This window comes from Carcharhinus amblyrhynchos, chromosome 7, assembly GCF_965287045.1.
Source record: "Carcharhinus amblyrhynchos chromosome 7, sCarAmb.v2.hapA, whole genome shotgun sequence".
In the NCBI taxonomy this organism is placed as follows: Eukaryota; Metazoa; Chordata; class Chondrichthyes; order Carcharhiniformes; family Carcharhinidae; genus Carcharhinus; species Carcharhinus amblyrhynchos.
Window position 1 is genome coordinate 105,840,591 of NC_137330.1, and position 12,083 is coordinate 105,852,673.

The 12,083-nt window shown below is 43.7% G+C and overlaps 1 protein-coding gene across 2 annotated transcripts in view; it reads right to left on the bottom strand.

Moving 5' to 3' along the window:
- cdk19 (cyclin dependent kinase 19) overlaps positions 1-11,655 on the bottom strand; it is a 234,873-nt gene extending 223,218 nt beyond the window's left edge. For both annotated transcript variants that reach the window (XM_080192907.1, XM_080192906.1), the window contains exon 1: positions 11,346-11,655. In XM_080192907.1, the coding sequence (XP_080049033.1) occupies positions 11,346-11,473 (128 nt within the window). In that variant the 5' untranslated portion in view covers positions 11,474-11,655. The remainder of the gene's footprint in view (positions 1-11,345) is intronic.
- Positions 11,656-12,083: the final 428 nt, after the last annotated feature.

A 12,083-nucleotide genomic window follows, 5' to 3' on the forward strand; every position in this document is an offset into this window, starting at 1 on the left:
CGCCAATCTGAATAGCACCCATTGACCCCCACTCTCTGCCTCCTATTTGACAGCCAATCCTCTATCCACACTAACACCCTACCCCCAACTCCATGCCCCCTTACCTTCTGCAATAACCTCTTGTGAGGTACCTTGTCAAACGTCTTCTGAAAATCAAGAAAGACCACATCCACCGGCTCTCCTCTATCCACCGCCCTAGACACATCCTCACAGAACTCCAATAAATTTGTCAGACACGACTTCCCCTTAACGAAACCGTGCTGCGTCTGCTCTATCAAGCAATTCCCCTCAAGATGCCTCGCTATTTCCTCCTTGATGACGGATTCTAACATTTTACCTACAACAGACGTTAAACTAACCGGCCTACAATTCCCTGCCTTTTGCCTGCCACCCTTCTTAAACAACGGTGTAACATTAGCTGTTTTCCAATCTTCCGGCACTTCCCCGGAATCCAGCGACGTTTGGAAAATAACCACCAAGGCATCCACTATCACCTCCGCCATTTCTTTCAGAACCCTTGGATGCATTCCACGTGGAATTCAACTTCTTTGTCCATATTTGATGCAATGTTGTAATGAGGTCAGGAACTGAGTGGTCCTCGAGGAACCCAAACTGAGGTTGGTGCTGAGAAAATGCCACTTGATAATAGTGTTGCTGGTCCCTTCCATCACTTTACTGATGATCAAGAGTAGGCTGATATGCCAGGTTGGATTTGTCCTGCTTTTTGATTGCAGGGCAAATCTAGGCAATTTTCCATTTGCTGGGTGGATGTCAGTATCCTAGCTGTATTGGAACAGTTTGGCTAGGGGTGCAGCAATAGTGGAACACTTGGGTAAAAGTGTTCATTGTATCATAATGAGTGGGATTTTCCAGCCAAGCTCGCCCTAAAGGCCACAAAATCCCACCTGAGGTCAATAGACCTTTGAATGGTCTGTGTCCCGCCCACTACAATTCCTGTGGTGAGCAAGACAGGAAAATTCTGCCCATAACGTTTAAACTAATAATACAGATGATCAGGGGACAATGATGAGAGGTTAACTGCAATGGGATGAGAAGGCACCTAGCCAGGTTAAAATGGAATCGGAATCAAAGACTGACAGGAAAATCTTTAACAGAATAATGGGTGATATTTAAGGAGGAGATGCTTCAGGCACAGGCTAGGTACATTCCAACAAGCAAGAAAGGTAGGAGGAGAATCAAAGCCAACTCCTTGAATGAGGGAAAATGAGAATTTGATTAAACAATAAAAAAGTTGTATGATGCATGGTGGGTGAAATCGTCAATTGAGAGTATGTTGAGAAGTGCGAAGCAAATAAAACTGCTAAAGGGAATATAAGAATAAAATTGCAGTTAACGTAAGAGGGAACCCAAAAGCCTTCTATCTGCATGTAAATAGTAAATGGATACTAAGAAGTGGAGTTGTCTTGTTAGGAATGAAAAGAATGATATAAACTTAGAGACACTGGGCAATGCTAGAATACTTGATGTGTACTTTGTAACTGCATTTACTAAGGAAGAGGAATCTGACCAAATATCAGTGGAAGCAGAGATGTTAGGGATAATGGGAAGGATGAAAATTGAAAGGCAGGAAATAGTGACAGGCTAGCAATGCTTAGAGGGGACAGGAAGCATGGTCTGGATGGTTTGCAACCCAGGTTGCTAAAGAAAGCAAAAAGACTTGACAGTATTTTCCAAGTTTCCAACCAAGAAGGGTAGATGCCAGAGGATCTAAGGCAAATATGACACCTTAATGCTAGAAAGGATTTAGAGACAATGGGGGCCTCAGCTATTTACCATTTATATAGATGATCTGGAGGAGGGAACCGAGTGCAGGGTGTCGAAATTTGCTGATGACACCAAGATTGGGGGAAAGGCAAATTGTGCGGAGGGTGTGAGAGTCTGCAGAAGGATCTAGATAGGCTGGGCGAATGGGCCAGGAAATGGCAAATGGAATTTAATGTTGGCAAGTGTGAGGTGGTCCACTTTGGTAGGAAGAACTATTACTTACGTGGCGAAAAACTGCAGCAGGCGACGGTGCAGAGGGACCTCGGGGTCCTTGTGCATGAGTCGCAAAAACCCAGCTTGCAGGTGCAGCAGGTGGTCAGGAAGGCGAATGGGATGCTGGCCTTCATAGCGAGGGGGATTGAATATAAAAGTAGGGAGGTCTTGCTGCAGCTGTATAGGGCACTGGTGAGGCCGCAGCTGGAGTACTGTGTGCAGTTTTGGGTGCCGCACCTGCGCAAGGATATTTTGGCCCTGGAGGGAGTGCAGAGGAGGTTTACTAGGCTGATACCAGAGTTGAGGGGATTGAGCTATGAGGAGAGGCTGAATAAACTAGGCTTGTACTCGTTAGAGTTTAGAAGAATGAGGGGAGATCTCATTGAGACGTATAAGATGATGAATGGGATGGATAGGATAGAGGTGGAGAGACTCTTCCCGCTCAAAAAAGACAGTAGGACTAGGGGGCACAGCCTCAAGATAAAGGGGAGGCGGTTTAGAACGGAGTTGAGGAGGAACTTCTTCACTCAAAGGGTGGTGAATCTCTGGAATTCTCTGCCCGTTGAAGTGGTGGAGGCTGCCTCGCTAAATATTTTTAAGAAGCGGGTTGATGGGTTCTTGATAAGAGAGGGGATTAAGGGTTATGGGGAGAGGGCGGGAAAGTGGAACTGAGCCACAACAGATCAGCCATGATCTTATTGAATGGCGGGGCAGGCTCGAAGGGCTAGATGGCCTACTCCTGCTCCTATTTCTTATGTTCTTATGTTCTTATGTTCTAGTAAGGGCAGACCAGTTTGCTTAACATCCACAGTGCGTAGGGTTTTGGAAACAATGATCAGAAAAAATCTAACAGGCACTTGGAGAGCTCCGAGTTAATTAAGGAGACCAAGTACAAATTTGTAAAGTGTAGATCATGTCCGAGTAATCTAGTTGATATTCTTGCTGAAGTAACAGAGAAGATTGATAGAGCATAGAACATAACAGCGCAGAACAGGCCCTTCGGCCCACGATGTTGCGCTGACCAATTAAAAAGCAATGACCTTCTAACCTAAACAAGGGATGAAGGGAATGGAGTGAATGTTGTATCTGGATCTTGAGAAAGCATTTGACAAAGGATCACATGAAAGGCTAGTTTACAAAATTGTGGCTTATCGCATAAGAGGGTCAGTGTCAAGTTGGATTAAAAAAACTTGCCTTACCAACAGAAAACAGTGAATCATAGCAAATGACTAATTCCAGACTGGAGGATGGTAAACATTTGGTGTTCCCCAAGGGTCAGCGCTAAGACTATTTTATAAATGTTTTACATATTTAGATATTGGAATACGGGGTAAAATTTCATAATGTGTTAATGATAATAAACTTAAAGTGTGGTAAATAGTGAGGGTGATATTAATTGCTTATGAAAGGACATAGATAAAGTAGAATGGGCAAACAAGTGGCAGATGGAATTTAATACAGAGAGAGGTGTTAAGTGATGCATTTAGCAGAAGGGATAGGGAAAGGTAATATAAACTCAAAATGCATGTGCATAGATGCAGGACAAATTAAAAGTGTATTTAGCAAAGCATTTGGGATCTTGTGCTTCACAGAGATACAAAAGCAGAGGATGTTATGCTGAATCTTAATAAAGCCCTGGTTAGGCCACAACTAGAATACTACATCCAGTTCTGGTTGCCACATTAGAGTCCTTGAAAGGTTGCTTTAGTTTTAGCTACAATGTTACGTCAAGGAGGCTGGGGTTGCTCTTCTTGGAGCAAAGGGAATTGAAGGAAATGTGACAGAGGTGTACCAACATACATATACATGAACATACAAATTCAGAGCAAGAGTAGGCCACTTGGCCCTTTGAGCCTGCTCAGGCTGACCTGATAGTAACCTCAACTCACATTCCTGCCCACTCCAGATAACCTTGCTAATCGCAAATCTATCTAGTTCTGCCTTCCGCTGTTCTGTTTCCACTGCCTTTTGAGGAAGAGAGTTCTTGAGACTCACAATCCCAAGAGAAAACATTTCTCTTCATCTCTGCCTTAAATGAGCAACCCCTTATTTTTAAACTGTGACCCCAGTTCTAGATTCTCTGACAAGACATCCCCTCCACATCCACCCTGTCAAGACCCTTTAAGAGTTTGTATGTTTCAATAAAGTTGCCTCTTACTCTTTTAAACTTTGGTGAATACAAACCTAACATGTCCAACCTTTCATCATATCGCAACCCATCTTCTCCAGGTATTTGTCTAGTAAACCTTCTCTGAACTGTTAACGCATGTACCTCTTTCCTTAAATAAGAAGACCAATACCGTACACATTACTCCAGATGTGATCTCACAGGTACAACTGAAACATAACTTCCCTTACTTAGTAATCAATTCTCCTCGCAATAAACGATAACATTCTATTCATTTTCCTAATTATTTGGTGTACCTGCATACCTGCCTTCTGTGATTCATGCATTAGAATACCTCGATTACAAGAATATGACAAGTTTGGATTAGTGGACAAAGAAAAACTGTTCCTATTAGCTGATGGTATAAGGCAGAAGGGGCACAGATCAGGAGTGACACTCCGAAAGCTTGTGCTACCAAATAAACCTGTTGGACTTTAACCTGGTGTTGTGAGACTTCTTACCATTCCAGGATCATCATGGGAGCAGACCTTCAGCCAGCATTGATATAAAGCTTCACATGCCTCAATGCTTCCCCTAGCCTGCACAACCCTGTAAACTGAAATCCCAGGTCTTTAATGAAGTATCTGCACTTTGGACAGCCATCCTTGAGAGCTCACAGAATTGTCACTCACTCTATGGTGCAGTGCAAATTTCTGCATTCTTTATTTGTTGGTACACAGATACCAGAACTACACTACACTTTTTTTAATCTCTGAATTTAATGCAGGATGCTTCACACAAGGCTTCACGAAAAACTTCTAGTTGCTGATTAACTTCTTTCTGTAGGCTAATAATAAAATCCCTGACTCTTGCTCTGGAGGATCTATGTAGAAAACATGACTATCATGTCGCTTTCCATGATGGTCATTTTGAAATGTTTCTAATGTTGTTTCAGATACTTTATGAATAAAGTATATTTTTTCAAAATAACTTCCTCTGGGGGAACATGCGAGACTGGTTTCTACTCTCCTGCTGCCACCTCCATTTGCTTTCTCACTTGTGGTGTGAGCTCGGACTATCCCACCTGACCCTGCCTGAATTTCAGGTGAATATATCTGAGCAGCTGTTTATGCTATCAGGAATGTGTGACACATGCTCATGAAATGGGTAGGCTTTCTGCTAGTTTCTGATGTCAGCTATATCATCTTGGGAGAGCCCGACATGAAGAAAAAAGGAACATATATTAGCATACATATGCACCCCAACTAGTTGCAGAAATGTTTCTTTGCTGTCATTAGAATCTTCTCAGATTGGCTCAGTAGTCCTTGCTGTCTGCTTTTGGTTATGTAAAGCCTTTTGCTTTTGGTCGCTGCACTTGTGGAAGGATATATTGGCCTTGGAGGGAGTGCAGAGAAGGTTTACTAGGCTGATACCGGAGATGAGGGGGTTGGACTATGAAGAGAAACTAAATAGACTGGGTCTGTACTCGTTGGAGTTTAGAAGGATGAGGGGGGATCTTATAGAGACGTATAAGATAATGAAGGGGATGGATAGGGTAGAGGTAGAGAGATTCTTCCCGCTGAGAAAGGATAGCAGGACTAGAGGGCTCAGCCTCAAGATAAGGGAGGGGGGGCAGTTTAGATCAGAGTTGAGGAGGAACTTCTTCAGTCAAAGGGTGGTGAATCTCTGGAATTCTCTGCCCGTTGAAGTGGTGGAGGCTACCTCGCTAAATATATTTAAGTCATGGGTAGATAGATTTTTGACAGACAAGGGAATTAAGGGTTATGGGGAGAAAGCGGGAAAGTGGAACTGATCCACTTCAGATCAGCCATGATCTTATTGAATGGTGGGGCAGGCTCGAAGGGCTAGATGGCCTAGTCCTGCTCCTATTTCTTATGTTCTTATGTTCTTTAAACCATACAACCTATATCTAACACTTGGAAAAGTGGAGAATGTCACCTCATAAATAGATTGCAAAGTAACATGCAAGAGGCCATTACATGAAAAATGTGGAGAAGCGTTTCTGAGTACCAGTCACAAGCTTTTGAAGAAACAAAATGATCATGATAGCGAAGGTGTGAAAGATTGCGGCAGTTCTTCTATGATTCTTTACTGATGCTGCACCAAAGGGTATAGTGATTATGGAACACACGTTGTAGCTAGCTACTCACTCAGGCTTTTACTTTAGATGGGATGTTTAATTAAGGACCCACTTGTCTGCCCAGGTCTGAAAACAAGTACCAGCCAACTCAAGAACAAGGTATCTCACAGCTCCAGGGACCTGGGTTCGATTCCTGGCTTGGGTCACTGTGTGGAGTTTGCATGTTCTCTCCGTGTTGCCGTGGGTTTCCTCCAGGTGCTCCGGTTTCCTCCCACAGTCCGAAAGGCATGCTGGTCAGGTGCATTGGCTATGCTAAATTCTCCTTCAGTGTACCCAAACAGGTGCTGGAGTGTGGCGACTAGGAGACTTTCACAGTAACTTCATTGCAGTGTCAAGGTAAGCCTACTTGTGACATAAATAAATAAATAAGAACAGCTTCTTCCCTGCTACCATCAGACTTTTGAATGGTCCTATCGTACGTTAAACTGATCTTTCTCTTCACCTTATCGATAACTGTAACACTCATCTTTTCTTGGTTTCTAGTGCAATGCCCAAATGACAATTTTTGTTTTAAAAAACACATGGAAGGACCAGAACTTCATTCCTGTTCCGGTTTCATCACAGCTCCAGTCTGGTTACATACAGCTTTTTTTTCAATTTCATCACTTTAATGTGACTTTTAGATTTGAGAATGAATATTAAATGCCATGTACCTACTGCTTTAAGGAAAAAAAAACTGTAACACTGTATTCTGCACCCTATCCTTTTTCTTTTCCCCTATGTACTTTATAAATGGTATGTTTTATCTGTATAGTGCACAAGAAACAATACTTTTCATTGTATTCCAGTACATGTGACAATAATAAAACGAAGATAATAGATTCCATCACACTATTTAAAGAAGTGAATTCTCACAACCAGAGCAAACATCACCATAAGCAAATTATTTGATCATTCACAGTGTTCCTGAACTCCTATGATTATATAAATTAGGAGCAGACACACCACAACTGCATTAATTGTATTTTTCAAAGAATGTGATTAAACAGTGTGTAAAAAAGCAAAACACTGCAGATGCTGGAAGTTTAAAGTGAATATACAAATTGCTAGAAATACTCAGCTCAGGTGGATTCTGTGGAAAGAAACCAAGGGCAGAATTATACAGATCCCAGCTGGTGGGTTGGTAAAATTCCCTGGTGGCCATCCCATCACCACCTCACTTTTGACCTTTCTGCAATTTAATAGGGGCAGGTAAGGCCTAGGGCAGCCCAACCATCTCACTTCAATCTTCCCTGATTACACAACTGCCCAAAGGTCACATGTCACCCTCTACTTTCTGGGTGCTCTGTCCCACCTGACTGTGCCAAAACCACACCCCTCCCCCCAACCTTGTCCCTCCCTTCTTCCCTCCCCACTGAGATCCCACACCTACCTGGTCCCATGGGCTCTGGCACTTAGAATCCGGAGACTCTATATAGTCCCAAAGTGGCCACCATTCCCAGGCCGCTGCTGGACCATACACAGGCAGCAGAGCTTTGGATGGCTTCAAGTTTACAATGGGTAGAAGGTGAAAGACCAGCCAGGAGTGGATTAGAATAGTTGAGAGTAGAGACAATAAAGTCACGGATGACGGTTTCAGCATCCAATGAGTTGAGACAGGGACGAAGTTGAGTGATAATGAGGAGGCGGCATGGTATTACAGTGGTTAGCACTGCTGCTTCACAGCAAGAAGTCTTACAACACCAGGTTAAAGTCCAACAGGTTTATTTGGCAGCACAAGCTTTCGGAGGCACTGCCCCTTCATCAGGTGATGGTGTGTTCAAAACAGGGCATAGATAGACACAAACTCAATTTATAAGATAATGGTTGGAAAGCGAGTCTTTACAGGTAATCAAGTCTTAAAGGTACAGACAATGTGAGTGGAGAGAGGGCCAAGCACAAGTTTAAGAAGTGTGTATTGTCTCCAGCCAGGACAGTTAGTGAGATTTTGCAAGCCCAGACGAGTCATGGGGGTTACAGATAGTGTCTGCACACATGAGGCCATCCTCATGTGTGCAGAACTTCTGCGTTGTCATGTGTTGTGAAGGCCGCTTGGAGAAGCTTACCCAAAGATCAGAGGCTGAATGCCGGTGACTGCTGAAATGCTCCCCGACTGGAAGGGAACACTCCTGCCTGGTGATTCTCAAGCGGTGTTCGTTCATCTGCCTGTAGTGTCTGCATGGTCTCCCCAATGTACCATGCCTCGCGACATCCTTTCCTGCAGCTTATCAGATAGACAACATTGGCCGAGTTGTAAGGGTATGTACCATATACTGTTGGATGAGGTTCTCCTGTGAGATATTAGCATCCGTGTCAATGATCTGGCACATCTTGCAGAGGTTGCTGCGGCAGGGTTGTGTGGTGTCGTGGTCACCATTCTTCTAAAGGCTGGGTAGTTTGCTGCGGACAATGGCCTGTTTGAGGTTGTGCGGTTGTTTAAAGGGGTGGGGGTGTGGGGATGGCCTTGGCAAGATGTTCATCTTTGTCAATGACACGTTGAAGGCTCCAGAGAAGATGTCATAGCTTTTCCGCTCCAGGGAAGTACTGGACAACAAAGGTATGTTGTCCGCCATGTCCCGTATTTGTCTTTTGAGGAGGTCGGTGCGGTTTTTTGCTGTGGCACATCGGAACTGTCATATCCTGTTCTCATGAGGGCATCTTTCAGTGTCTGTAGGTGTCTGTTGCGATCCTTCTCTTTTGAGCAGATTCTGTGCATACAGAGGGCTTGTCCGTAGGGGACGGCTTCTTTAATGTGTTCAGGGTGGAAGCTAGAGAAGTGGAGCATCATAAGATTATCCATGAGCTTACAGTACAGTGAAGTGCTGAGATGACTGTCCTTGGTGGAGATGCATGTGTCCAAGAATGCAACCAATTCTGGAGAGTAGTCCATGGTGAGTTTGATGGTGGGATCGAACTTGTTGATGTCATCATATAGTTGTTTCAATGATTGTTCGCCTTTCTCCACTCAGTGTCTGTACCTTTAAGACTTGATTACCCGTAAAGACTCACATTCCAACCACTATCTTGTAAGTTGAGCTTATGTCTATATATGCCCTGTTTGTGAACACAACTCCCACTCACCTAATGAAGGGGCACTGCTCCGAAAGCTTGTACTACCAAATAAACTTGTTGGATTTTAACCTGGCTTTGCAAATGGAATGTTGACCTTTATAGCGAGGGGGATTGAATATAAAAGTAGGGAGGTCTTGCTGCAACTGTACAGGGTACTGGTGAGGCCGCCGCTGGAGTACTGTGTGCAGTTTTGGTCGCCGCACTTGCGCAAGAATCTACATGAAGTAATATTCAAATAATGGTTTTCGGAAACTGCTCCTTGATAAATAGGCTAAGTTGTTCACAATTTTCATTACGTTGTTTGAGAGGCCTTGGAGGGAGTGCACAGAAGGTTCACTAGGCTGACACCAAAGATGAAGGAGTTAGCCTATGAAGAGAGACTAAATAGACTGGGTCTGTACTCGCTGGAGTTTAGAAGGCTGAGGGGGGATCTTATAGAGACGTATAAGATAACGAAGGGGATAGATAGGGTAGAGATAGAGAGATTCTTCCCGCTTAGAAAGGATAGCAGGACTAGAGGGCACAGCCTCAAGATAAGGGGGGGGGCGCAGTTTAGATCAGAGTTGAGGAGGAACTTCTTCACTCAAAGGGTGATGAATGTCTGGAATTCTCTGCCTGTCGAAGTGGTGGAGGCTACCTCGCTGAATATATTTAAGGCACGGGCAGATAGGTTTCTGATAGACAGGGTAATTAAGGGTTATGGGGAGAAAGCGGGAAAGTGGAACGGATCCACTTCAGATCAGCCATGATCTTATTGAATGGCGGGGCAGGCTCGAAGGGCTAGATGGCCTACTCCTGCTCCTATTTCTTATGTTCTTATGTGAGGCTTCTTACTGTGCCTAGCCCAGTCCAACACCGGCATCTCCACATCATGGCTTCACAGCGCCAGGGACCCAGGTTTGATCCCTGGCTTGGGTCACTATCTGTATGGAGTTTGCATGTTCTCCCTGTGTCTGCATGGATTTCCTGTGCGTACTCCGGTTTCCTCCCACATTCTGAAAGGCGTGCTGGTTAGGTGCATTGACCCAAACAGGCGGTGGCGGATTGTGGCAATTGGGGGAATTTCACAGTAACTTCATTGTAGTGTTAATGTAAGCCTTACTTGTGACTAATAAATAAACTTTAAAACTTTAGGCAGGAATCTTAGTGGTCTTAGGGGTGGCACAAGTATGAGGTCAGAAGTTCTTCTCAGGATCCAATGTGACACCAAGGTTGTGAACAAACTGACTTAATGTCAGCCTGTGCCAGGAAGAGGGATGCAGTCTATAGTTAGGCAACAAAATCCTTCCCAAAATCCACCCAACTTCAAATGCCTTTGAGAAACCCCAGCTTTTAAAGAATAATTTTAATCACTTTAACTAACTTTTCCCTCTAACGCTCAGCATCCATTTCTGTGTCTGGGGACTTTAGTTTACATTAGCAGCTACACGAATGCAAATTGTTGTTATAATTGCATGAAGATTAACTGCATGTTTCCATTCAGCATTATATATATTATGCACGATCTACTTTAGAAATAGACGAACGACTACTATTTACAAACTACTGTGTAATTTTGAAATATCTTAGGTGTTCATTAACACTGCTAAGAGTTGGGGCATCTGATGTTTCCAAGTAATGCAAAGAGTGGAAAATAAACTTACATCTTAATTCAAAAAGATGATGCGCCCTTAAATGATGACAAGCATTGGTTTAAGTCAACAGCTGGCGACCAGCCCAGCAAAACATTGACAAAATAAACTCTAGAATAAAAGAAAACGCAGGAAGTGGAATGTTTCATATCATGCCAACGTTGCTATCAATAAAGGCATAGTTTCCAAAATAATTGCTTTTCGGGTTGGAGGCCTTAGCTTGACATAGAGGGGCTACTACAAGGAGTTGTAAACACAAGGTGTGAGGATATATTTACAAACCAGAAACATCAACACTGCTCTGTGCAGCACGTGAATCGAGTAACAAAAAACACTCAGGTTAACGGGCAGCAGTAGCATCTCCACAGAAAATTGCTCGAAGGTATTAATTTCTTACCCATCTTTTCTTTTTGCTTTATAAACATGACCATATGTACCACGACCCACTTTGCAACCTTCATATTCAAACAGATCTTCTACTTTCTCTCGCTCCGCTGCTAGTTTCGTTTTAAAATCGTAATCCATGGCTGTCACTCCATAAATACATAAATAATTTCCACGCTTTTTTTTGTTGCTGGGTTGTCGATAAAAACGGGTTGAATTATTTAATCTGAGCACCGATCATTTCCTCATTTCGTGTGTGGTGTGTGGTTTTTTTTGGTCTCTTCCAAACAACTTCGCCCGGCGACATTTAACCGTGGGTTTGTTGTGTTGACGTTAGCAGCAGCAGACAATGGCCGCCCGCGGGGCATGCCGGGATCTGTAGTCCCCGGCCCCCACGCTGTCCCATTCCCGGCGCGGCTGCACCGTGAGCGCCGGGACTACATTTCCCGTCGCGCATCGCGACGGACGAACTGACCGTTTTCGGCATCCGAAAGTAGGGACTCGAAGGAGAGAGGGAGCAGGGTGGGAGGATAGAGAGCGTTTTCTATCAAAGCATTAATAAATTTAAAGCAAAAACCGAGATAAAATATTCGAATAGTCACGAAAGCATTCTTTCATGTCCAAATTTTACTCATTGGTGAGGTATTATTGCATTCCCGCCTTCTCCCAATACAGTCCTGAAAACATTTGATTGACGGCGAAAGAAACCAATCGCATTAGGATGTTGCGCGGAAAAAATAATTAAAATCGG